This window comes from Chiloscyllium punctatum, chromosome 49 (genome assembly GCF_047496795.1).
Source record: "Chiloscyllium punctatum isolate Juve2018m chromosome 49, sChiPun1.3, whole genome shotgun sequence".
In the NCBI taxonomy this organism is placed as follows: domain Eukaryota; kingdom Metazoa; phylum Chordata; class Chondrichthyes; order Orectolobiformes; family Hemiscylliidae; genus Chiloscyllium; species Chiloscyllium punctatum.
The window spans coordinates 35,307,746-35,334,569 of record NC_092787.1 but is presented as its reverse complement, the minus strand read 5'-3'; the positions used below and the strand labels follow the sequence as shown (position 1 = coordinate 35,334,569).

The following is a 26,824-nucleotide window of genomic DNA, read 5'->3' as shown; positions in this document are numbered from 1 at the left end:
TGCAACTTCTGTTGCTTGTTCTTTTTGTTCTTTGCTGTTCCTGCTGTTCCAAAGAAGTTCGTGGCTTCAACTGTTTGAACTGTTTCCAACATGTGATGATCCCACAGTGAACAATGACAAGGTCTAATGTTGCACCAGGGAAAGAGAAGCACCCTCTGAGACAGGGCTCTGACACCATCTGGTGTGAAGGACAGGCAGTTCGATTCTTTTACCTGTCATTACTCTGTCAATTGAAATGACATGAAATGATATGAAGTAGCAATATATTTACAAATTTGAGTTTGTATTTACAATGAAATGTCACCTATGCCATCTGAGTGCCCTCAGAAATTTCCTGTGCTGTTTCTGTCACTACGTGCACTGTGATGGTCTCTCCCTGGCTGGCAGCAGTTGATCTGACACACACCTTGGCTTTAAATAAGGAGCTGGTGGCTGAAATCCCAGGTGATCCTGGCAATGTACTGCTAGGGCACTGGAGAGAGCATACTGTGAGCCATAGAGGCCTGTGAGGCATCTATAATGAGGTGAACAGTAGAGAATTGTGTAAGGTAATTCACTGGAGCTCATGGAGAGAAACACTCCATGAAATTCACAGAAATTGACACCAGGCTGATTTTTTGTAAAATTGAGGTGGGGTTTTCTCTTGTGGGTGACTCTAGAACTAGAGGGTGATGTTTTAAATTTAGGAATTGCCTTTAAAAACAAAGAGGAAGAGAAGATCTTTATAACAGACATTCAAGTGATTTTGGGACTCTGTCTTCAAAGGTGGCGGAGATGAAATCACTGAATATTTTGAAGGGAGAGGTAGCAATGTTTTTGGTTAGAATTGGGGTTAAAGATTATTGGGAGTAGATGGGAATGTGGAATTTGGAAGACAAGCAGATGAGCAATGATCTTATTGAACAGAAGAACAGGCTCGGGGCCAAATGATCTGTATCCTCTCTTAATTCATATGTTTATAAGAAGCTGGGAACTTGGCAGTGAGTAACTCACTTCTGGCTCCCCAGTTACAACAGTATGTGCTATCTACTGGATGCAACTCAACAACTGACCAAGGTTCCTTCAATAGAACCTTCCAATCCCACAACCTCTAATGTGTGGAAAGACAAAGGCAGCCGACACATAGCAACACCACTTGCTACAATGTCTCCTCCAAATCCCACACCATCCTGACTTGGAAATAGTTCCCCTTTCCCTCACTGTCACTGGATCAATTTTGTCAGGTTCACTCCTCATTTAATCCTCTGTTTCTGACTGGAGACTAATTAATATTTAGTTAACTGAAGGGTGTCTTCTTCAGTTAAATGTTAATTGCAAAATGACTTCCATAACCTTGTAAGTTGATTTCAGTAAAAACAAAATGTGACCTGTCAGTAGGTGGTGAAGTTGAATTGGACTTTATTATGCAGGTGTCTGACTGAAGATCGTTACTTATCTCCCCCAGCATAGTCCTAATATCTCAGGTAGTGGTCGAACTATCAAGTGCACTCCTATGTAAAAGTTCACAGAAGAGGATTTAATATCTCTACTTTCTTCACTGAAAATAGTACTTTTTTTTCAGGCCGTGTAACTGGTGAAAATTCTTTGCACATTCAGTGGGGAGGGAATTGCCTCATGGAATTATTGGTGTACTGTTAATTCAGAAACCCAGGTAACATTCTGGGGACCCAGATTCAAATCCCACTGTGGCAGATGGTGGAATTTGAATTCAATAAATATCTGGAATTAAGAATCTAATGATAACCATGAATCGATTGTCAGAAAAACCCATCTGGTTCACTAATGCCCTTTTGGGAAGGAAACTTTCATCCTTGCCTGGTCTTCCCCACTTGTGACTCCTGACCCATAGCAATGTGGTTGACTCTTAACTGCCCTCTGGGCAATTAGCAATGGGCAATAATGCTGCCTAGCCAGTGATGTGCTCATTCCGTGAATGATTAAAGAAATAAAAATTCACGAGCACTCTCATTTATTGATGTGTGGCCTTTTTTTTCTCCAGTTAGAACAATGTTTGAAATATTTTTTCCCACCAACAGAACAGAGAAACATTTCTCCTTCCACGTTCAAAAGTGGACGATTTGATGTCTTAGTGAATTTACTGAATCAATCAGATGTGATATTTCACCTTGGTTTTCTGTTTCCAAATTATTTTGTTCTTATTCCCTGTAAAATGAGTTGACAGAGTCAGCATCACTATCAACATAGGACAGAACATGACAACCCTCCCCACCAACCTATCACAATTTCCCCCCACTTGCATCTATCTATCTATCACCTTCCCTCCACCTGCACCATTTATCTCTCATTCTGCCCCACTCCTGATGAAGGACTTATGCCCGAAACGTCAACTCTCTGCTCCTTCTACCCTCTTTGACTTCAAATCCACCCCTGCCTTCCACCAAGTTGTCAAAAGTGAAATGGATTTTTTTTTGGGGGGGTGCTAAAAGGATCAAAGGTTATGGGAACAAAGCGGATACTGAATTGGATAATTAGCCAGGATAATATTAAACGGCGGTGCAGGCTCGCAGGGTTAAATGCCCTGCCCCGTTCCTATTTTCTCTATTTCATTATGGCCCTGTACACCCAAGCTCGACATGTTATTTGTTGAACCAAGAGCAGGTTTTAAACAAAATCTTCTGACTCACTCTACCCCCTCCTGCAAGGCCACCACCATCAAAACACACAGCTAAGACTCGGTGTGCTGGTCTAAACTATTACCAAATATTGAGGGGCGGCTTTTTCGGGTAACTACACGGGAATATAATCTCTCACATTGATTAAAGACTATTTCTCAACAGCTGAAAATATCACCTGCAGCCTGAGAGTGGGTGATGATGCTTAAAAACCTGTTTGACCACTGTTTTACAAATACCAGGCACTAGGACCCGGCTTGAAACAGACAATGTGCGGCCCCACCTATTTCCAGGCGCGTTGCCAACCTGATTACGCATGCGCCTTGTTCACTGGGATCCAAGATGGCGGGGCCTGCACGGGAAGTTGTCTAAGGTAAAGGCCCCAAGAACGCAAATCAGGGACTTGAAGAAAGATCATCGAAGTTTTAGATATTTTACAAGTGTTTATAAACCCTTCCTGTCCCCCCACCAGCTCCTTCCACTGCCCCGCATCCTTACCACCTGCAGATGAGAAAAGAAAATGTCAGCCATTGTCACTTTAGTGGCTGCCTCAGACAAGGGCTGGGACCGCGATTGCGCACCACTTTCCTGTGTCCTGCATAGGGCACATTCACCACCGCGGGGCATGATGGGAAGGGAAATACGCCACTTGTGCATTTTTCTTTTTGTACGATCTGGTGTGTAGGGAATAGCGTGTTGCATTAGAGAAGTTATACTACAATACTGGCTCAAAGGTGGAAGGTAGAGAGTGGTGGTGGAGGGTTATTTTTCCGACTGGAGGCCTGTGACCAGTGGAGTGCCACAAGGATCGGTGCTGGGTCCTCTACTTTTTGTCATTTACATAAATGATTTGGATGCGAGCATAAGAGGTACAGTTAGTAAGTTTGCAGATGACACCAAAATTGGAGGTGTAGTGGACAGCGAAGAGCGTTACCTCAGGTTACAACAGGATCTTGACCAGATGGGCTAATGGGCTGAGAGGTGGCAGATGGAGTTTAATTCAAATAAATACGAGGTGCTGCATTTTGGGAAAGCAAATCTTAGCAGGACTTATACACTTAATGATAAGGTCCTAGGCAGTGTTGCGAAACAAAGAGACCTTGGAGTGCAGGTTCACAGGTCCTTGAAAGTGGAGTCGCAGGTAGATAGGATAGTGAAGAAAGCATTTGGTATGCTTTCCTCTATTGGTCAGAGTATTGAGTACAGGAGTTGAGAGGTCATATTGTGGCTGTACAGGACATTGGTTATGCCATTGTTGGAATATTATGTGCAATTCTGGTCTCCTTCCTATCAGAAATGAAACGTGAAAGGGTTCAGAAAAGATTTACAAGGCTGTTGCCAGTGTTGGAGGACTTGAGCTACAGGGAGAGGCTGAACAGGCTGGGGCTGTTTTCCCTGGAGAGTCGGAGGTTGGGGGGTGACCTTATAGAGGTTTACAAAATTATGAGGGGCATGGATAGGGTAAATAGGCAAAGTCTTTTCCCTGGGGTCAGGGAGTCCACATCTAGAGGGCATAGGTTTAGGGTGAGAGGGGAAAGATATAAAAGAGACCGAAGGGGCAACTTTTTCATACAGAGGGTGGTACGGGTATGGAATGAGCAGCCAGAGTAAGTGGTGGAGGCTGGTACAATTGCAACATTTATGAGGCATTTGGATGGATATATGAATAGGAAGTGTTTGGAAGGATACAGGTCGATTGCCGGCAGGTGGGACTAGATTGGGTTGGGAAATCTGGTCAGCATGGACAAGTTGGACCGAAGGGTCTGTTTCCATGCTGTACATCTCTAGAACTCTAGGACTCTAATACTGGTGGTGTAATGAACAGTGAAATGCAAGTGTTCTAATAGTTTGTTCAGGAAAATATTCCACAATGGTATGCCACCAGTTTAGTGAGAGAGATGGCAGTGAGAGTCTTCCTTTTCAAAAATGAGTGATCAGTGTGTCAGTATGGAATGTTTAAGGTTTTTACTCATTGCACCATGCGGTTTAGGCTAATAAGGGAAGAATATTAAAGAGTCTAAAGTAAGAAAAATTAGCTGGTGGAAAGTCAAGTTCATTGATTAGTGGAAAATAATCTGGAGTAAAAGGTGTGTGGTAATTGGACATCGGACTAACTTTAAAAATGAAATATTATAGGCACAGACAATTTTATTATCTTAAAAATGAAAGTCAACAAAGCCAGAGCTCCCCAGGTGGCAAATTAAGTGTTGATTATTACAAATAAGATCAATGTGTTTTTATGACCGATATCAAGTAAAGCATACAATTGAAAACCATAGTGAAAATGGTGCTGGCCAATGCAAAACAGAATCATAAAGCCTTCTATAGGTATGTAAATAGTTAAACCATGGTATGATCAAGAGTAGGGATGATTTTGGAGCTGAAAAGTAGACTCTTGCATGGAGGCTGAGAGTTAAATGAATTTCTTGCACCTGTCTTTACCAAGAAATAACATGCTGCCCAAGTCATTGTGAAATAGGAGAAAGTCATTTGAATGGGTTTACAATTGATAAGGAGAAAGTCTGAGATAAATTGCCAGCACTTAAAATGAAATATTGATAGCCACAGGTGAGGTACTAGAAGATTGGAGGTTGGCTAATGTCCTGCCACTATTGAAGAAAAGTTGTAAGGAAAAGCATGGGAACAACAGGCCAGTGACCCAGACATCAGTGGTGGGAACGTTTTTGGAGGAAACCGTGAGAGACAGCATTTACATGTATTTGGAAAGGCAAGGACTGATTAGCAGTACTCAACAAGGTTTGATGCATGGAATATCATGCCTTACTAACTTACATAGAACATAGAGAACATAGAACAATACAGCACAGAACAGGCCCTTCGGCCCTTGATGTTGCGCCGGCCTGTGAACTATTCTCAGCTCGTACCCCTACACTATCCCAAAATCATCAATGTGCTTATCTAAGGATTGTTTAAATCTCCCTAATGTGGCTGAGTTGACTACATTAGCAGGCATTCCACGCCCTTACCACTCTCTCCGTAAAGAACCTGCCTCTGACATCTGTCTTCAATCTATCACCTCTCAATTTGTAGTTATGCCCTCTTGTACAAGCTGACATTATCATCCTAGGAAAAAGTCTTTCGCTGTCTACCTTATCTTGACTGAGCTTTTTGAAGAAGAAGCAAAGAGGGCAAAGCAGTGGGCATGATCTGTATGGACTTCAGTAAGGCATTCGACGTTCCTCATGATAGACATGTTAGCATGGTTAGATCACATGGATACAGGGATAACTAGCCATTTGAATGTGGAATTGGCTCAAAGGTAGAAGACAGAGGGTGATGGTGGATGGTTGCTTTTCATGCTGGAGACCTGTGACCAGTGGTGTCCTACAAGAATTGGCGCTGGGTCCACTGCTATTCATCTTTTATATAAATAATTTGGATGTGAACATAGGAGGTATGGTTAGTAAGTTTGTAGGTGACATCAAAATTGGAGGTGTAGTGGATAGTGAAGAAGGTTACCTCAGATTACAATGGGATCTTGATCAGATGGGTTAGAGGGGTGGTAGCCAGATTTTAATTTAGATAAATGTTAGGTGCTGCATTTTGGAAAGCTGAATTGGGGAGGACTTATACGCTTAATGGTAAGGTACTGAGGAGTGTTGCTGACCAAAGAGACCTTGGATAGCAGGTTCATAGTTCTTGAGAATGTTGTTGCAGGTAAGACAGGATAGTGAAGACGGTGTTTGGTATGCTTGTCTTTATTGGTCAGTGCGTTGACCAATGCATAGGAATTGGGAGGTCATGTTGCACCTGTACAGGATATTGGGTCGGCCACTTTTGGAATATTGTGTGCAATTCTGGACTCCTTGCTTTTGGAAGATGTTGTGAAACTTCAAGCTACTCAGAAAAGATTACAAGGATGTTGCCCAGACTGGAAGGATTGAGCTATAAGGAGAAGCTGAATAGACTGAGTCTGTTTTCCCTGGAGCATCAGAGGCTGAGAGGTGATGTTATACAGGTTAATAAAATGATGAAAGGCATGGAAAGGGTGAATAGACAAGGTCTTTTTCTTGGGATGGGGGAGTCAGAACTAGGGGCATTGGTTTAAGATGAGAGGGGAAAGTTTTCAAAAGGGCCCAAACGGCAACTTTTTCACACTGAGGGTGGTGCGTGTACAGAATGTGCTGCCAAAGCAAGTGGTGAAGATGGATATCATCACAACATTTACAAGGCATCTGGATGGTTATATGAATGGGAAGGATTTAGAGGGATATGGTCCATATGCTGGGAAATGAAATTATCTGAATGTCTATCCTGTATTGACAGTGATGACTTTCTTTTCCCTTTTTACAGGTTTTTAGAGGGGAAGAATTTTCAGATGGGAGACTTGAACCAAACAGACAGCTGAATATCATCCACCCCTGAATGTGGAAGGAGAAATGTTTCTGTGTTCTGTCTCTGGAAAATGATTTCAAACATCAGTGAGACTGGAAGAGTACAGGGATACATGTACACACACACACATACCCCCATGTGAGAATGTTCCAGTGAACTGACTGTGGAAAGAGCTTTAACCAGTTACATACTCTGAAAAATATCACTATGCTCACAGTGGAGAAAACCGTACACGTCTTTTGTCTGGATGTGGCTTCAACTGATCATCTCCCCTGGAGAGAACAAGGATACCCAGACCATGGAGAAAGTATGGAAATGTGAGGACTGTGGGAAAGGATTTAGTTACCCATCCCGGTTGGAAATCCATCGACGCAGTCACACTGGGGAGAAGCCATTCACCTGCTTTGTGTGCAGGAAGGGATTCGCTCGACCTTCTGGCCTTTGTTCACACCAGCGTGTTCATGCTGAGGAGAAGCCATGCATCTGTCCCATGTGTGGGAAAGGATTTGCTCAGACATCTTCTCTCACGTTACACCAGCGAATTCACACTGAGGAGAGGCCTTTCAGTTGTCCTCACTGTGAAAAGATGTTCAGGTCTTCGTCCGACCTCAGTCAACACCAGCGAGTTCACACTAGGGAGAAGCCATTCACCTGCTCCACATGTGGGAAGGGATTCTCAAAGTCATCCAATTTAGTGACTCACCAACGTGTTCACTCTGAGGAGAAACCATTCAGCTGCACTCACTGTGATAAGAGGTTCAAACATTCACACAGCCTCAATGACCACCAGCGGGTTCACACTAAGGAGGGGCTGTACATCTGTTCTGTTTGTGAGAAGATATTCACAAAGTCTCACAATCTGATAGCTCACCAGCGGATTCACACAGGGGAGAAACCATTCACCTGCACTGTGTGTGGGAAGGGTTTCACTGTATCATCAACCCTCAAATCTCATGAGCAGATTCACAATGGGGAGAAGCCATTCAGCTGCACTTACTGTGGAAAGTGTTTTAGACGTTCATCTGCTCTCCTCACTCACCAGCGAGTTCACACTGGAGAGAGACCATTTATCTGCTCTGTATGTGGGAAACGATTCACTAGGTCCTTCAACCTAGCAGCACATGAGCGAATTCATAAATGAATGCAGAAGGTAGGTTTTACTGTTATTGTTGCTGTGAATCGCATTCAATCACACCCAACAGTATTAAGATAGTTTCCTCTGACATTAACAATGCTATAACAGTCCAGAGATAAATTTTCTCAGCATGTCACTGATTTTTAAGATTCAGATTCCTTTTTTTAAAAAAGAAATGCCACCTTTAATCCTTATTCTTGATTCAAGAACTCTCATGTGGAACTCGATCTCAAAAGAAACTTACGAAGTTTTACTTCTATTGTAAATTGACCCTTGGCGCAAAGTCTACAGTTGAGTGTCGAAAAGAATCCACTGATGAACAACTCCCAGTTAGAAAGTGTTATTAACTCTTGCTGACTTGCACATTCATTACAGCGGCACATCAATTTCAAAATTAAATTATCAAGAAGTGTGAAGCAGAACAGTGAACTATACCAATAAAAGCTTCATTGATCACTATTCATATTGATGAAGTTTGGATATTGTTGAGTTTAATCAGTCCTGAAAAACTGCACAAGCACAGAAAGTCACAGTCATTGCTATGATTCACGATCTTCTCCTATTAGTCAGATTTTGAGTGTCCCTTAGTTCAAGGATGGCATCTGCTCAGGTTCACATGTTCCTCTCAGTGGTCTTCATGTGACTGAACAGGCCAGTTCTCTCAATGGTAGATCTTCGAGCACAGAGGTTGGCATCTTAATGATCTCTCCCTTGTCTTTTCCAACAATATGTGATTGTTTCCTCTGTGCCTGCAATGTACTTTGCTGAAAATGTCAGGAAAAACCTGAGACTCTGGGATATGATGACATGTGTAACACCTTACTGGAAATGGTCAGCAAATGTCAATAATCATTAAGAACAAAAAAAGCTGCGACCATATTTGGCTGACTCTCAAATTGTGATAGAAAATGAGGGCTGCAGATGTTGGAGAGTTAGAGTCAAAAGGTGTGGTGCTGGAAAAGTACAGCAGGTCAGACAGCCTCTGAACAGCAGGAGTGTTGGCATTTCAGGCAATTCCTGATGAAGTCCTTATGCCCGAAATGTTGAGTGTCAAATTGTGGGTCCTGATGAGGCAGAAGAGACTGTTCTGCGTCAAGGATCTTGATAGGAAATTAAGTTCGTGTTTAATATCTGCAAATACTTTTCATCTAAAATCTGATAACAGTTTACAAAATTCATCAGTGTCAGCACAAGATAAAAATTCAAAACAGACCATTCCACTTTCTACAGAACAAATTTTCCTCTCCTGTTCCCCCAAGTCTGATAAACTAGGTACCACACTCTCCCTCATCCTGGGTTGAAAGCTAAACCCATCTACACCATCTCCTCAGGGTTTTCTTCCTCATCAGGGCATCATTGATTTCCTCCAAAGTGGAACATCTCATTTATTCAGCCCTCTCCCCCACTTTAATGTGAACCATGTTCCAGTCACTATCCCAGGATGGGACACCCAGTGAGTTCTACACATGCACACTAACATCCAATGACACTGTGGCTCAGTGGTTGGCACGGTTGGCACTGTTGCCTCACAGCATTGAAGACCACGAACTTTGTGCAAACTCCACATAGACGGTTGCACAATCGCCCTGTGTCTGTGTGGCCTTTTGCCAGGTGCTTCAGTTTCTTCCCTCAGTCCAAAGATATGCAAGTTAGCTAAATTGCACATAGTGTTCAGGGATATGTTGGTTAGGTGTATTAGCCATGGGAAATGTAGGGTTATAAGGATGTGGTGTGGGTGGTAACTTCTGTGGAGGTCAGTTGTTGGGCCAAATGGCCTGTTTCCACACTGGGAAATTTATGATGATTCCATGACTTGGCCCTGCCCTCTCCCTCTGGTCCTTCAACCACCATTCCACCCCCCCAAACCACCCCCACTAAACTGACCTTTGTACTGACGGAAGCAGCTCCTTCTCATCCACTCTGACCAGGAATCTCTCAGGCTGGGACACCTCAATCGCGTACACCCTATAGGGGTGGCAATGGGCTAGCGGTATTATAAGAGACTATTTATCCAGACACTCAGCTGATATTCTGGGAACGTGAGTTCAAATCCTGTTTCTGAAATCAATAAAAATAAGCTAAAATTAAAGACTCTAATAATGACCATGAATCCATTGCCGATTGTCAGAAAAATACCCTTCTGGTACACTATTGTCCCTTAGGGAAAGAAACTGTTATCCTTACCTGGTGTGGTGTACATGTGACTCCAGATCCACAGCAATGTGGTTGACTCTTAACTGCCCTCTGGGCAATTAAGGAATGGGCAATAAATTCTGGCCCAAGCAGCAATGCCAAATTGCCACATATGCAAAAACAAAAAACTCCCCTCCAGTCTCCTCTGTTTTAGGGAACACAATCTTCCTCATAGCTGAAATTTTCCAATCCTGGCAACTGTCCCAACCCCAGTGCAATTACACGTTTCCTTTTAATCTCTCTCTGGGCATGAAATGACATACTTCCAAGACAAATATGATTTGAACACAACTTGTGGCATGTGGGCATCGCTGGTTGGACTGGCATTTATTGCCCATCCCTAGTTGCCATTGAGAAGGTGATGGTGAGCTGCCTTCCTGAACTGTTGCAGTCCATGTGCTGTAGGTAGATGCACAATATCTTTTGAGAGGGAAGTCCAAGATTTTGATCCCTATTAGAGGCACCTCTGAGATTGAGTACAATAGCAAACTTTCTTTCCCTGCTCTTCAGATGCTGTCTGACTTGCTGTGTTTTTCCAGTGCCACATTGATTTAATCATATTCATAGTCAGAGAGTCATACAGAAGGGAAAGAGACCGTTTAATCCAACCAGTCAATTCCAAACAGATTCCCAAACTAAATAAGTCCCATCTACTTGCTCCTGGCCCATATTCCTACAAACCTTCCACTTCATGTACTTATTCAAATGTCTTTTAAATGTTATAATTGTACCCCATCCACCACTTCCTCAGGAAGTTCATTCCACATGCTCTCCACCTCTGTGTAAAAAATAAAATGCCTCTTACATCTTTTCTAAATCTTTCTCCTCTCAGTTGTTAGATCATTAATGCATCATTATTTCTGGAGATGTTCCTTTTTTTTACCATGAGAAAATCATTGAGAAACCTAAGTGGGTGAGGGGTGGATTATGGTTGCCATCAGAACAGAGATTGAGTATGTACGTGACCATGACCAGGAAGCAGAAAGTTCATGTGTGTTTACATCCAGGATTGATTGGGATGGATTTTAGAAACTTCACTTTCAGGGGAAGAAGAAGAAGAAGATGATTACACATAGAAAACTCAAACCAAGAGAAATATTTGTCTCCTGTTAAGTTCAGTCTTCTACTAACACTCATGACTTTTGTCATATTCTTTCTGAGGGAGTTAGAAGATTTGAAAACTGAGACATTTTTTTCTTCTTCCTCTTATACCTTTCAAGTTGCAGGGTCCAGCCAGAGATGAAATTGTTTCAGAGGTTAGAATTATTGAGCTTTTGTTTGCTGTCTGAAGAGTCATAGAGGGTATACAGCACAGAAACAGACCCTTCTGTCCAACCAGACCATGCCAATCATAATCCCAAACTAAACTAATCCCACCAGCCTGCGCTTGGCCCATATCACTGTAAACATTTCTAATCCAAATGTCTTTTGAATGTTGTAACAGTACGTGCATCCACCACTTCCTCTGGAAATTCATTCCATTCACAAACCACTCTTTATGTCAAAAAATTACTTTCTATTGTCTTTCTTAAATCTTTCTCCTCTCACCTTAAAAGTAAGCCCCCCCCCCCCTTCAAATACCTATCTTAGGGAAAAGACACCTGCCAGTCACATAATCTATGCCCTTCATGATTTTGTAAACTCCTATAAGATTACCTCTCAACTTCCAACTTTTCCAGCCTCTCTTATAAGTCAAACCCTGCATTCCAAGTATCATCCTAGTAAATATCTTCTGAACCTTCTCCAGCATATGGGGTAACCAGAACCGGCCACACTACTCCAGAATACTGTGATACGATGGTGAGGTGAGCTGAGTGTTGTCAATGTATATATGAAAACTAACACAATGATCATTCGGGGAGATCAAGTTCAAGATCTTTGGACAGGAAAGGGAGGTAGAAGATCAAGCGGTAGTCTGCTCAGACGGTGTGATGAAGGTTTTCTTTTAAACCATGATGGGCATTGATGTGGATTCTGCGGGTGTACAGATTAAAAGCGAATCATTAACAATATCAGCTAACATTGAGAACTTGAATGGTCAGCAGTTTAGTGGGAATACAGTTAAGTTACTATGAGCTAAGTCTCATGGACATGATGAGCTCTGATTGGGCAAACAAGGAGATCGGAGATCAGAGAGCAGCTTGAAAAGGATGTGAGTCCAAGGTTTAACCAGGGAGCACCTGTAAAAGCATTTTTCATAGAATCCGTACAGTGTGGAAGCTGGGAATTTGGCTCATCAAGTGTACAATGACCCTCTGAACAGCATCCCAGACCAACCCCCACTCTATCCCTGCTACTTCACATGGCTAATACACCTAGTCTCTGCATCCTAAGACGCTATGGACAATTTAGCATGGCCATCCCACCTAACCTACACATCATTGAACTGTGAGTGAAAAACCAGAGCACCTGGAAGAAATCTACACAGATAGGAGAAAGTGCAAACTCCACACAGTTGCCTAAGTGTGCAATTGAGCCGGGGGCCCTGACGCAGTGCTAACCACTGAGCCACAGTGCTGTCCCATTTTACCCAATGAGATAATGGAAGGGAGGGAAGCAGTAAAGGCAGCCAATCAGATTGTGTCAATCTCAGTGCAACAGAATCTCCGTGAGATCCTCACACTTGTTGAAGGTGAGGATGGAGAAGACCGAGGAGAGGGACAGCCCTTCAAATTAAAATTGTTCAGAGAGATATTAAAAATATTTGCCACACTCCACTGAATTACAAAACTAATTTGTTTTATTTTTATCCAGAATATTAACACCTCAAATAGCTGGACTTTATGAACCAATTAACATGTTTCTGTCCTGGAGGTGACAAATAGCAAAGTCCACTTTCTGTAGTCATGTGTGAACTCATTGGTGACTGAACAAGAGGACTTTCTAAGTGAATCCCTTCCCATACTTGGTGCAGGTGAATACTCTCTTCCCAGTATGAACTTGCTGATGCATTGTGAGATAGGATAATTTGTTGAATCCAGTCCAACAGTGAGAGCATCTGAAAGGGTTCCTGAGTGTGTGAACACACTGATGGATCATCAGATAGCCTGAACTCTTATAGCACTTCCTACAGTCTAAGCATTTAAAATGTCTGTCCTCAGTATGAACACATTGATGGATCACCATATCCTGCAAAATTTTAAAACATTCCACACAGATTGGACAATTGAAATGTCTCTCCTCAACGTGCACTCACTAGTGTAGACTGAGTTTGAATGACTGAATTAATCCTTTTTTTTAATATAGGGAGCAGGTGAATGGTCTCTCCTCAGTGTGAATTTGCTGGTGAGAAGAGCGATGAGATGATGGCTTGAACCTATTCCCACAGTGAAAGCACCTGTATGGTGTCTCATCAGTATGAACATGTCGATGGTGCATCAGTTCCCTGCAGCTTTTAAAACATTTTTAAAACAAAGACTGGGCATTTACAAGGTCCCTCCTCAGTGTGGACTTGCTGCCGTATTGCAAGGTGTGATGACCAAGTAAATTCCTTCCCATGCACACTGCAGGTGAATGGTCTCTCCCCAGCATGAATTCTCTGGTGTACAGTGAATTCAGATGATGCCTTGAACCCTTTCTCATATGAATGGTCTGTCCTCCGTGTGAACATATTGATGGGACAACAGTTACCCAGAACGTTTATAGGCAGTCTAAGCATTTAAACAGTCTCTCCCCAGTGTGAACCCACTGGTTGGTCATGAGGTGGGAAGAGCGAATAAATCCCTTCCCACACTTGCAACATGTGAATGGCCTCTCCCCATTATGACTGTGCTGACTGATCTCCAGCTCAGGCAGGGATCCGAATCCTTTATCACATTCCCAGCATCCTCATGGTCTCTCCCGGTGTGTCTGCGTTAGTGAATTTCCAGCTCAGAGTGGTCACTGAATTCCCTCCCACAGTCACCATATTTCCATGGTCTTTCTCTGATGTGACTGCACTTGTATCTTGACAGGCCAAACAATTAGCTAAAGCCTGTCCACCCACAGAATATATGCAGGTTTCTCTTCACTGTGAACCATGCTCTTCTGCATTCAAACTATAATTACATTCTGTTTGTGATAAATTGGAATCCTCGATCAGATTCTGAGGTGCTACCTCTGACTCGAATTCCTCCTCCTCTGGCACCTGTGTTGAAACAGAAAAAAGGGAGTGTAGGAACACCCACAAAATCACCATGGCTGTGACATTGAGCTGAATGAATATTGGAATTTGTTGGGCTGGCACTGAGAGAAATTCATCATGGAACCTGCCGGAATATTGTAAAAATACGATTGGTTCACAAACGTCCATCAGGAAGGGAATCTGTCATCCCAGTCTGAATGCACGCAAGACTCTGGTCTCCATGGGATGAAACAAAAAGGGATGTGAGTGAGCCAGAGACAAAGGAGAGAGGTTGTCTGTATTTACACCTGACCAGGACTTGGGCAGAACTTCCAAAACTCTCAACCTTCATCGTCTAGAAGGACCAGGATCGGAAATGCATGTGGACACTATTGTCTCAAAGTTCCTTCTAAATCTCACACCTCACACTCATGACATGTCTGACATCCAGTACTGGATAAGCAGAAATATGCTCCACTAAAACACTAGAAAGATGAAAGGAGCTGCTTCAGTCTCGGTTACAAACTCCACTTCCGAGTCCCCAATATCAGCTCTTTCTCTCCTGCACTGTCTCATGCTGAAACGGACTAGTCAGAACAACAATGTCATGCCCAAACAAAACTAATCAATATACTCACATCATCGCCAAGAACACCTACTTCCACATCAATGACATTACCCAACACTCCCATCCTAGTCTCAGCTTATGTGGTTTCAATTCTTCTCCGTGCTCTTTTTAGACTTAACCATCCTCCTGTCCTTCCAGCTATTCGGACACATTCAATGACCATTCTGATAAACCAGGGGACCGGGAGCAATTTATAATATAACAAAACATGACCCAAAAGTGATCAAAAGGGAAAAGAGAAGATCGATGGTGACTCAGTGGTTAGCACTGTTGCCTCACACCACCGGGGACCTGGGTTCAATTCCCACCTCAAGCGACTGTGTGGAGTTTGTACATTCTCCCTGTGTCTATGTGGGTTTCATCTGGGTGCTCTGGTTTCCTCCCACAGTCCAAAGATGTACAGTTCAGGTAAATTGGCCAGAGAGTTCAGGTTAGGTGTATTAGGGGTAAATTTGGGTGGCTTACTCTTCAGAGGGTTGGTGTGAAAGTGTTGGGCCAAATGGCCTGTTTCCACACTATAGGGAATCTCTGATTGTGTTCTGTAGAAGCTCAGAGGAAACATAAAGGTGATCTGTACAAAATGCTTAGGTATGTGAAATGCAAAAATACATAGGCATCAGCTTCAACATGCACTCCCTCATCGCTGATACACAGTCACCGAAGTATGTGCCATCTCCAAGATGCATGCCAGTAATTCACCAAGGCTCCTCTAAAACAATCTTCTCATGATGTTGAACTTTGATTAAAAAAAGTAGATGCATGGGAACAATACTTAATGTAACATCTCTGCACTGCACTGTGACTTGGAACAAAATCACCTCCTTTCACCATCACTGAGTCAGGATTGTAGAACTCAGTTCCTAATGGCACTGTGGGTGCCCCGACATCCCACAGACAGCAAACATTCAAGAATGCAGCTCCCCATCACTATCTCCTGGACAGTTATCATTGGGTAATCAAAGCTAGCTGAACCAGCAATACCCGCATTACATTACCAAATAGAAAAAAAATGACAGGGGCTATACTTCACTCAGGTTAAGTATTTGTAAAGGATATTATAGGAAAATTGATCCAATAGCTGTTTATGTTAAGGTCATTCAAAATTGTCAGACAGTCTGTTTTCTCTTTAGTGCAATAAACTTGTGTTGTTTTAATGAAAGAACATTGGTAGCCTCATGTGAATATATCCAGTGACTGACCATCATCCTAACTAAATTGCAAAATGAAATCATCCAATCTATCAAACCTTTAGCTTGCACCACATTACAATAAATTGGGGTCATATCATTTGGAGAATGATCAGTGATCTCATTGAAACTTTGAAGATTCTTACAGTATGTTAATTGGAGTTGTCCCTTTGCTGTTGAGTCTAGAACAGGGACCATAGTCTCAGAATAAGGGGCTATAATGTTCTATGTTCTATTTAAGACTAGTGTGAGGAGGACCTTTTCACTCTAATGGAATTCTGTTTGGAATTCATGGAAGGTTCATGGAACTCATTCATTTGAGGATGTTCAGTCATAAAGCAATAGATTCCTGGAGGTGGTTGACATAATGGGAAGAGAGACTACTGCAGGAAAGAAATGATCAGCCATGATTTAATAGAATGGTGGAGCAGGTTCGGGGCCTGAATGGTCCAATCCTGTTCCAAGTTGAAGGGCTTTCCCCATCTCCTCCATTCTCAAGGCTAACAACAAGTAAGGAGCTGATGGACTTTGAGGACCACCTGATCGGTTACCTCTGCTATGTCCCTCCCTTCCCCAAGTTCACCAGGCCAAACTGCTTCTAAAGTTCTTCTTTGAAACCCAACTCTTTCCATTCTCTGATTCTCTCCTATCTTCGCCATGCTCTGTCAGTGCTCATCTTGTCCATTTGACCATCTCATGGTTTCCTAAACCCGATTCGTAGGGTGTTCTCTAAGGGTCTATCTTTGGCTGCTCATATTTTTGATCCACTGGGCAACATCATTGAAATCAGTCCCAGATGAACAATAAGTATTAACAGGTGGAGGAGCAAATGAAAAACTGTGCATAGCAAATACCACCTGCCTCCGCAATTGTGGAACCCATGTTGAACTATTTAATCAGGTCTGGCAGCATCTGTAAGGAGAGAAAAGAGCTGACGTTTTGAGTCCAACTGACCCTTTGTTGAAGCTGGTCAGTTAGACTCAAAACATCAGCTCTTTTCTCTCCTTACAGATGCTGCCAGACCTGCTGAGATTTTCAAGCATTTTCTCTTTTGGTTTCAGGTTCCAGCATCCACAGTAATTTGCTTTTATCCATTATTTCGAACTATTTAATCACTTCAGTACTCAAAGCACTGTAGTGAAAGAAAATCATCCTCAATCCCCAGTGACAGTTCAAGAGAAGGATAGGATTTAACTAAAGACATTATTATAAGTACAAGAAAGATGTTCAGAACAGATTATTCTGGATGCTGTGAATGTTCTGCTCAATCTAAAAGTATAAATCACTATCTTCCACATGCCTCTGCATTATCTAAGTTTGGAATCCTAATCCGTCCAATTATCTGCTTCTTTCCAAAATCTCCTTCAGGGAAGGTGTTGATTTTCAGGTTCAGCTTCACATCGTTTCACCTAATATGATAAGCATTGGCAGCAGGCAGATTCAATTCAGCCATTCAAGCCTGCTGCACCAGTTAAAGGCTGAGCTCATCTTAACTTCAAGTGGATTTTACCATCTACTCTCTATCACCCTTCAATCCAGTATGAATTAATAATCTGTATCTTTCCATTAACTTTGCTCAGTGTCCTCACATCCACCATATTTCATAGGGAATCATAGAATCAGGTAGTGAACCAAAGGTTATGGGCAAAAGCAGGATTAAGGTCTTGAGTTGGATAATGAGCTATGATCATGCTAAATGGCAGAGCAGACTTGAAGGGCTGATGGGCCTCCTGCTCTTATCTTCTATGTTCTTACGTTTCAGTGACAGTTTCAATGATAGTTCAAATTGTTTGCCTACTTTCAGTGTAAAGCCAAACTATCAAAAACCAAATCAAACTAGGGAAAGCTGACCTGGGAGAACTGGCCATTCCCATTTCATTGTACTAGTAATTTTTTTTAAACTTGAAAGCCTTTTTCCCGAGGCAGTATATGTTAGCTATAATCAAATTGGACCTAAAACCCATGAAACCCTAGAATTTTCAGAATCTGTGTCTTCTTGACCTCCTGGAAAAAAAAACAAGGACAATATATACAGGAGGTTGGAAGAACACAGCAAGCCAAGCAGCTTCAGGAGGTGGAGAAGTCAATGGGTGTAATCCTTCTTTGGGTTACACCCGAAACATCTTCTCCACCTCTTGATGCTTTCTGGCTTACTGCTTGCTGTGTTAGAATCATAGAGTCATGGAGAAGTACAGCATGGAAACAGACCCTTTGGTCCAACATGTCCATGCCAACCAGATATCCTAACCTAATCTAGTCCCATATCCCTCTAAACCCTTCCTATTCATATACGTCCAGATGCCTTTTAAATGCTGCAATTGTCCTAGCCACCACTACTTTCTCTGGCAGCTCATTCCATACATCCACAACCCTCTGGTGAAAAAGTTGCCCATCGTTCCCTTTTTTATCTTGCTCCTCTCACCCTAAACCTATGCCCTCTAGTTCTGGAGTCCCCCACCCCAGAGAAAAGACTTTCTCTTCCAGCCTCCTGCTTGTCTACCTTACATTTCAGCATCTGCAGTTTTTTTCTGTCTTTGCAGTGCATATAAGCAGTGAGTTCCAGAACCCTGCACTATCTGAGGAAAATAGACATTCTTTCTACCCACTCTATCTTATATTAGAGCACTGTTTTGTTGCATTGGGGTGCATCTGCATTTGGTGAAAGATGATGGAGGTGATCTATCCTTCATTTTCTGTCATTGGTGAGGACTCACGTTCGGTCAAATCCAAGTGAAGTGTACAGGAATTTGAGGCATAAGGTGTAAGGCCAGGGTAGAGACTGAGCAAGAATTAAAAATTGACTCTGAGACTGCAGCAGCAGCAGTCTCTCCTGAACCCCCACCCCCCCACACCCCACCCCGGTGACCTGACAGACTCACAGGAATTGGCTGCGGCAATGGAGAGACTTACCTTGAAAGTTGCAGCTGCAATTGAGGAAATCTGTGGGGAGGTTCGTGCCCAGGTCTGACCAACTGCATCCATGCTGTAGATGCATGAGCAGGAGATCCAGGGCGTCGGAGAGAGGCTGAAGGAGGTGGAGGGTCTCGGAAGGCCTCGGAAGCTGCGATGGAGTCCTCATCCAGTCGGATCCAGGTGCTTGAGTGAGAGGTGCGGGCCTTGCAAAACCATATCGATGGCCTCGAAAGTTGAAGTTGGAGGGTAAATCTCTGAATTGTCGGTCTCCATGAAGGTGAGGAAGGTGTGCAGCCAGTCAGCTTCTTTGAAAGCTGGCTGCTGAAGTTTTTGGGCCTTCACATCGAATCCAGCAGGCGACAGATTGAAAGGGCTTATCGGGTAACAGTGCACACATCAGGCCCAGTGCAGCGCCGCCGCTTGGTCCTAGTGCACTTCCACTCATATAAGGACAAGCAAAAAGTTATAGAAGCTTTCAGATAGATCCCTGGGAAAAGATCAGTAGGCGCTGCTGTGCAAGGGGTCAAAAATCATGTTTTTCCAGGATTTCTCTGCAGCTGATAATTCGAAAGAGGAAGTTAGAAAGAGGCTGAGAAACCTAGGCATCCAGTACTCCATGAGATACCCCACAGTGCTCCATTTTAGCCACGAGGACTTAGTTTATACATTTGATTCAGCGAATAAAGCTAAAAACTTTGTAGACACTTTAAAATAGATGGATTGACCTGAAGAATATGGTTAATGTTTGTTTACTTTTCTATCTTTCCCCATGTATTCCCTTTATTCATTTCTTTCTCCCTAATACTTTCCTTTTTGGAAAGTGGGAAAAGGCCTTGGAATAAGTTGTTCCTTTTTTTTTAATAACTGGATTTTCTGTTGGGAAATTTGGTGGATGTTCTTTGTTGTCTCTCCCTTTTTTTTTGTTTGTTTCTCTTTTAGTCACAAGTAGGGGTGTCATGAAGCCGAGGATGGGTGGAGTGCTCATCCTGACTTTGTCTTTTTTCTGTTGATTTCAGGATCAATTCCTTGTTTTTTTTTGGCCTAAGGCTGGGGCATAGTCTGGGTTTGAAGGAGCTGTGAAGGAAGGGATTGGTAGGGTGAGTGCCCGCTATGGGCAGGGGAAGAGTCTTATATTCAAGGTTTTATTGTTGGTTTACTTTGTAGTTTTTTTTGGTAGTAATAGTTGTTTATCGTTATGATAGAGTAGTTTTTGTATATATAATTCTTTGTCTCAAGACTCTTTATTTACTTATGCTCTGTGCTTTGTAAGTAGGGTTCTCCCTCTGAGGGGTTCAAGGGTCTCTGAAAGGGATATGGCTAAGTGTCTTACTAAATGGTGCACGTGGAACATTAAGGGAAGTGATTCACCTGTTAAAAGGAGGAAATTGCTTTCTAGCCTTAAGAGGGAAAGGGTTGATATCACTTTGTTGCAGGAAACCCACCTTGATAATGGGGAATGCCTGAAATTACAACAGGGGGGTTATGACCGGGTATTCTTTTCATTCTTTACTATTAAAAGTAGGGGAGTGACGTTACTTATCCAGAAGAATCTTCCATTCACATTATTAGAGCAGGTGAAAGATGAGCACGGATGGTTTGTGATACTTAAAGCCCTGATACGTGGGGATAAATATGGCATTTTAAATGTCTACTGTTCTCTGGTGCATCCCCTCAAATTTTTGATTAATGCTTTCTCTAACTTGAGTGCTTATGGAACATAGCACATTATTATGGGGGGGGGGGGTGGATTTTAATTGTCTTTTGGATCTGACAGAGGACAGGATGTCTTGTGGGCCCTCAACTATTTCTTCACAGGCCAAGCAAGTGGTTCACTTGTGAGGAGTTGGGGCTGGTGGATATTTGGAAATGTCTTCACCCTACCTGCTGAGACTTTACCTTTTTTTTAAATCCACATAAACGTCGCACAAGGATTGACCTCTTTCTGGCTTCCTCGGCCCTTCTGGATTCGATTATGGGTTGTAAAATTGGGAATATAGCTATCTCTGACCACGCGGCAGTATATGTGGAGGTTAAGGCCAAGAGTGAAGGGCTAGGTTTGCAGCACTGGTGTTTGGATCCTTTTCTCCTTAAGGATTCCAAATTTGTGGAATACTTTTTGAAGGAGTTTCAGGAATTCTTGACTATCAACTCAGGCATGGGTAGTAGTCTTTCTATGCTATGAAAGACTGCTAAGGCCTTTGCTAGGGGATTAGCTATTTCCTATTTGGCTAGCTGGAAATGACAGAAGGATGAACAGCATCGACTTGAAACACGGTTGAAAGTCGCTGAGGCAGCACATTTTGCGCGGCCTTTGGTGACTAAGCTATAGCTGAGCATGGCCCTCCGGGCTGCCTTGAATTCAATACTGACCCAAAACACAAAGAAAGAACTTGGTTTTGCTAGACAAAGGCTGTTTGAATATGGGGATATTCAGGGAAGTATTTAGCATACCTGACTAGGAAATAGCGTGCTCCCCAATCCATTACTGCAGTGAGAGACAGCGCTGGGGTCCTTACATACGATGTTAAAAAGATTAATTAGGCTTTTCGAAGCTTTTCCTCTGAATTGCGTTGGTCTGAAGGTTGCGAGGACAGGAGGGCTAAAATTGAGACCTTTTTAAGTTCTTGGACCTCCCAGGGGTAACCTTGGAACAGGTCTCACTCCATAATGCCCCCTTGACAGTCCAGGAAATACAGGAGGCAGCTAGGCAACTTCAGAGTGGGAAAGCACCTGGCCATAATGGTCTCCCGGGTGAGTTTTATAAGGAGTTTATAGGAATTCTGTCAGGGCTGATGTTGAAGTTGTACAATCACTCCCATAGGTATGAATGCATACCACCATCTTTGATAGAAGCTAATATTTCCTTAATTCTTAAGAATGTTCCTGAGGATTGTGCCTCATACAGGCCCATCTCTCTATTAAATTTACATTTCAAGATTCTATCCAAGATCGTGGTGCTGAGATTGGAAAGGGTATTGCCCTATATTACTAAAAAGGCTTTATAAGGAGTTGTAGATTCTCTAATAATATTAGAAGGTTGCTGAATATGGTTCAAGTTTGTCAGCAACGATCGATTCAGGGGTTGGTGATTTCCTTAGATGCAGAGAAAGCATTTGACCAGTTGGAATGGCCGTATCTTTTTTATGTCTGAGAACAGTTTGGATTGGGTTGAGTCTTTGCTAGGTGGGTGGAGATTTTATATCGCCACCCTCTGGCTGCAGCCATCACCAACAGGGTGAAGTCTGGGAATTTTAGGATTGGTAGGGGTAGTCGGCAAGGCTGCCCCCTCTCATCGTTGTTGTTTACGTTGGTGATAGAGCTGCTGGCAGAGGCCATTTTTCAGAATGTCCACATAACCGCTCCATAAGTGGGATTGAGGGCACACAGATTACACTGTACATGGATGAGGTCCTTCTGTTTATATCGAACCCGATCACCTCCGTACCCCATTTGATATAATGTATCAATTCATTTGGGGCTATTTCAGGATATAAGATTAACTTTGCAAAATCGGAGGCTATGCCTTTGGGGAACCTTAAGGATGTGCCAGAAGTTGAAGGTGAATCTAAGTTCCCTTTTGAGTGGTCACGGGCAGGGTTCCGCTACTTTGGCATTTTTATTACCCCCAAGTTTGATCTGTTATTTGGAACTACTTTGACCACTTGCTCAACAATATTAGGCAAGATCTCCAGAGATGGGAGGCGCTTCCAATTTCATGGATGGGCCAAATATCTCTCATTTAAGAGGCATTTGGATGGTATATGAATAGGAAGGGTTTGGAGGGATATGGGCCGGGCGCAGGTGGGACTAGATTGGGTTGGGTTATCTGGTCGGCATGGACGGGTTGGACCGAAGGGTCTGTTTCCGTGCTGTACATCTCTATGACTCTATTAAGATGAATGTTCTTCCTTGTTTGCTTTATCCCATGTGTATGCCCCCTCTAATGTTTCCCAGGTCAATGCTATGGAAGCTTATGGGGTGGTTTGGTTCCTTTGTCTGGCATCGTGGGCAGCCCCTCATCAAACTTACTAAATTGCAGTTGCCTCAATGAGTGGGAGGAGTTGATTTCCCAGACATCTGGAGGTATCAATTGAGGTCCCTGCTGTCCTTTGTCTGTGATTGGGTAGGTAATGATCCAAACTCAATATGGCTGGATATTGAGGCCTCCCAGGCAAAGTGCCCTCTTATTAGCCTGTTGTTCATGGATGAGGACAGTTATGGACCATTGCCGGAACCCCATTGTCATTAGTACAGTCAAGGCATGGAGGGTGATGCATCAGAGTGAGGGTTTTTATTCAAGACTTTGCCACTTACGCCTATAGTTGACATGCCAGGGTTCCGACGAGGGATGATGGACTCAGGGTTCAAACTATGGGCAGCGAGAGGAGTTTCTAGTTTGGGAAACTTGTTTGAGGGGGAGGTTATGATGTCTTTTGAGCAACTGAGCTGCAAATATTGGTTGTCCAGCAGAGATCTTATCTGTTTTTTTCAGGTTAGGGATTTCATCCAGAAGAAGACTATGTTTCTTACTAAGCCCTATAAGCCCGATACAGAGAGGTTGTTGCTACGTCCCACAAGCTCCCTTTTGACTAGTGTCCTCCATCGCCTGCTGGGTGGCAGGGCCTGGCAGGATATTAACTGGTTATGTGAGGTCTGGGAGTAAGAGCTGGGAGTGGAGATCTCTTCTGAAACATATGGGTGAATACTCGAAAGATCTCAATCTGTAATAGGACGTGCGTTACACAGTTAAAAGTTCTGTACGGGGCTCATCCGGCACTAGACCGTCTGGCGAAGTTTAAAAAAAGTGCATCTTCAGTGTGCCCCAAATGTAAAATAAGTGTAGCTTCTCTTACCAATTGCTTCTGGACATACCACAGGCTCTGTGTTTATTGAAGTACTATAGCGGGAGAGATAGGGCGGGTATTGAGGACAGAAGTCAAAGTAGACCCAATATCTCTCCTCTTCAGTCTACCAAATTTACCATCTTTAGACGGGCATGGGTAGAAACTATTTAATGTTCTTGCATACTGTGCACGGAAGAATATTCTGATGAACTGGGTGTCTGAGAACCCGCCGGGCTTGCTGGGATGGCAGACATTAATTATGGAGCACATTCCCTTGGACTTTTCCACAAACATGGTGCACCACACAACAGAGCATTTTTATAAGACATGGGAGCCCGACTTGAGTTATTTGGATATAGATTTGTCAGTTATCTTAACTAGGAAATTTGTTTAACCAGGATGGTTAGTTTTGTCAAGCCCTGGGCCCTGGAGGGGGGTCTCCTGAGTTAATACAATGGATATATATACCACGCTCTCGTTCCTTTGTTTGGGAGCTTTGCGCCGAGCATAGCTGTTCTGTATTTTGTGATTTTTTTGTTTTTTTTGGCTTTTCTTTCTTTTTTTTGGCGTTGACTTGCACAGTGTGAGGGTTTGTTTTGTATTATAGGGTAAGTTAATAGTTAGTAGACAGTAGTTGTATTATAACTTGGTTTTTTTATTATACTGATATTTGTTATTGATTGTATTTTTCAATAATTTTATATGTTTGTAAAGTTAAAAAAATTTGCTAATAAATATATTTACAAAAAAAATCGACTCTGAGATTTGAGGCCTACTCACTTACCTGGGACACTAGACACAGGCAGAAAGGAGCCAGTATTGGAGGAGACACAGGGATCAGAAACAGTGCCAAAAAAGTGACTTCACAGGAAAAGTCGTAAGGTCATTGGTTGGTAAGTAACATCTGAGTACCTGCTCTAAATTACTTTCAGATTGTAGATAAATTGGAGAAGTATTTCACAGGTTAAAAACCAAAGTCTAGCAGGAAATGTAAAGATGAAATGTTAAAGCTCATGAAATAATTTTGAAATTAAGTGCTAGGTGATATGTTGTCCCTGTATGATGTGGGCCCCATCGTGGTTTATGTTGATCACAACTGTTGCAAGTGCTGTTTGCTTCAGGAACTCCAATTCAGTGGATAGGCTGATTCTGAGCTTCAAACACTGCATCACTTTTCAGAGGGGGAGGATTCACCTGGATGCATTATTTCAGGAGGGAGTCATACACTGCAGGTTAAGTCGTTCAAATTTGGCCATTGGTCAAGGACAGGGGGCATGATGGTTTTTTTTTCATTCTTACAAGGTAAGGAAAATCTTGAACCAGCTTCAAAGGATGTTGGAGTGGAGTGGGGTGGATTCAGCTATTGTCATCTATATGGGGATCAACAACATCAGCAAAAGATTCTGTTTGGTGAATAGCAAGAATTAGAAACATGATTACAGAGCATGACCTCAATGGATTAATCTCTGGATTATTTCTGGAGTCGTGCAAATTGACATAGAATTTAGAAAAGCAAAGATGTAAACAAGAGGCTAAAGGGGTTGTGCAGGAAAGGTATTTCATTTTGTGGGGCACATTTCTCTGCATTTATAAGTGAAATCCTTGAGAGCTTAGAAGGTGCTGTCTAACATTAACAGCAGATCTAACTCCTGTATTCACTTGTGAATTCACTCATGTTTCTGCAGATGTGATGACTGAGTGAATCCTTTCCCATACTCTGAACAGATGAATGACTTGCTGCCAGTATGGGAGAAAGTGAAGACTGCAGATGCTGGAGAGTCAGAGATGAAAAATGTGGCACTGGAAAGGCACAGCCAGTCAGTCAGGATCAGAGGAGCAGGAGAGTGGACATTCCGGGCATAAGCTCTTCATCAGGAATGTTTGGGTGAGGGGAGCTGAGAAATATATAGGAGGATGGGGGTTGTGCAGGGGGTAAGGTAGCTAGGAATGTGATCAGTGGATGCAGGTTGGGGGGTGATTGTGATAGGTTAGTGGGGGGGTGTGGTGGAGCAGATATGTGGGAAGGAAGATGGAAAGGTAGACAGGTCAAGAAGGTGATGTCAGGTTGGAGGGTTGGATCTGGGAAGAGGTGGAAGGAGGGGAGATGAGGAAACTGGGAAGTGATTCAGTATTTGCAATACATCCATGGGAAGTTTATTTGTATTTACAGTGGGTCCCTGTGGAATGCCAGTATTTAAAGTGTGTCACTGGGGGATTTTGACAGTGTTTACAGTGGGTCTTGGAGGGGAAATGCATGGCAGATGAAGTGCGATAGGGTTAAATGTGAGTTTGTCCATTTTGGGAGCAAAAGCAGGAAGGTAGTTTCTTGACTGGATGATCCTAGGTTGGGAAAAGGGGGGTTTCAGTAAGAGCTGGCTGTCCCTGTATACTGATCCCTGAGGGTAGCAGGCAGGGTCAGTCAGGGGTGAAGAAGGTAAATGGTATGTTCACCTTCATGGCGAGAGGATTGAGGTGCAGGAACAGGGATGTCTTGCTGCAATTATACAGGGTCTTGTTGAGACCACCCCTGAGTAGTAGTCTCCTTTATTGGAGGAAGAGTGTTCAGAAATAGGAGAAGTTATTCCCAGGATAGAGATAACATATGAAAAGATACTGAAGCAATAAGGGGTGTATTCACTGAAGTTTACACAAAGGATAGGGGAATCTCACAGAAATCTATACATTTTTAAAGGATATCTGTAAGGTCTAGACAGGATAACTGTAAGAACAAATTAACGAATAACTGGAGGACTTGGAACTTGAATTCACATACAGGGTAGACTATGTAGGGCTGAGGTGAGGCAAAATTTCTTTACCTGGAGAGTGGTGAGCT

The 26,824-nt window shown here is 42.9% G+C and overlaps 1 protein-coding gene across 4 annotated transcripts in view; it reads left to right on the top strand.

Annotated features, from left to right (window-relative positions):
- Positions 1–2,960: 2,960 nt before the first annotated feature.
- Positions 2,961–26,824, top strand: part of LOC140469556 (uncharacterized) — a 95,327-nt gene continuing 71,463 nt past the window's right edge. The window contains exons 1-3 of one of the 4 annotated variants that reach the window (XM_072566185.1): positions 2,961–3,006; positions 6,948–8,139; positions 19,224–24,833. In XM_072566185.1, the coding sequence (XP_072422286.1) occupies positions 7,237–8,130 (894 nt within the window). In that variant the 5' untranslated portion in view covers positions 2,961–3,006; positions 6,948–7,236 and the 3' untranslated portion in view covers positions 8,131–8,139; positions 19,224–24,833. Of the gene's footprint in view, positions 3,007–6,947; positions 10,031–13,563; positions 17,145–19,223; positions 24,834–26,824 lie in introns of those variants that run through there. The other 3 variants (XM_072566184.1, XM_072566186.1, XM_072566183.1) reach the window with 3 other exon arrangements.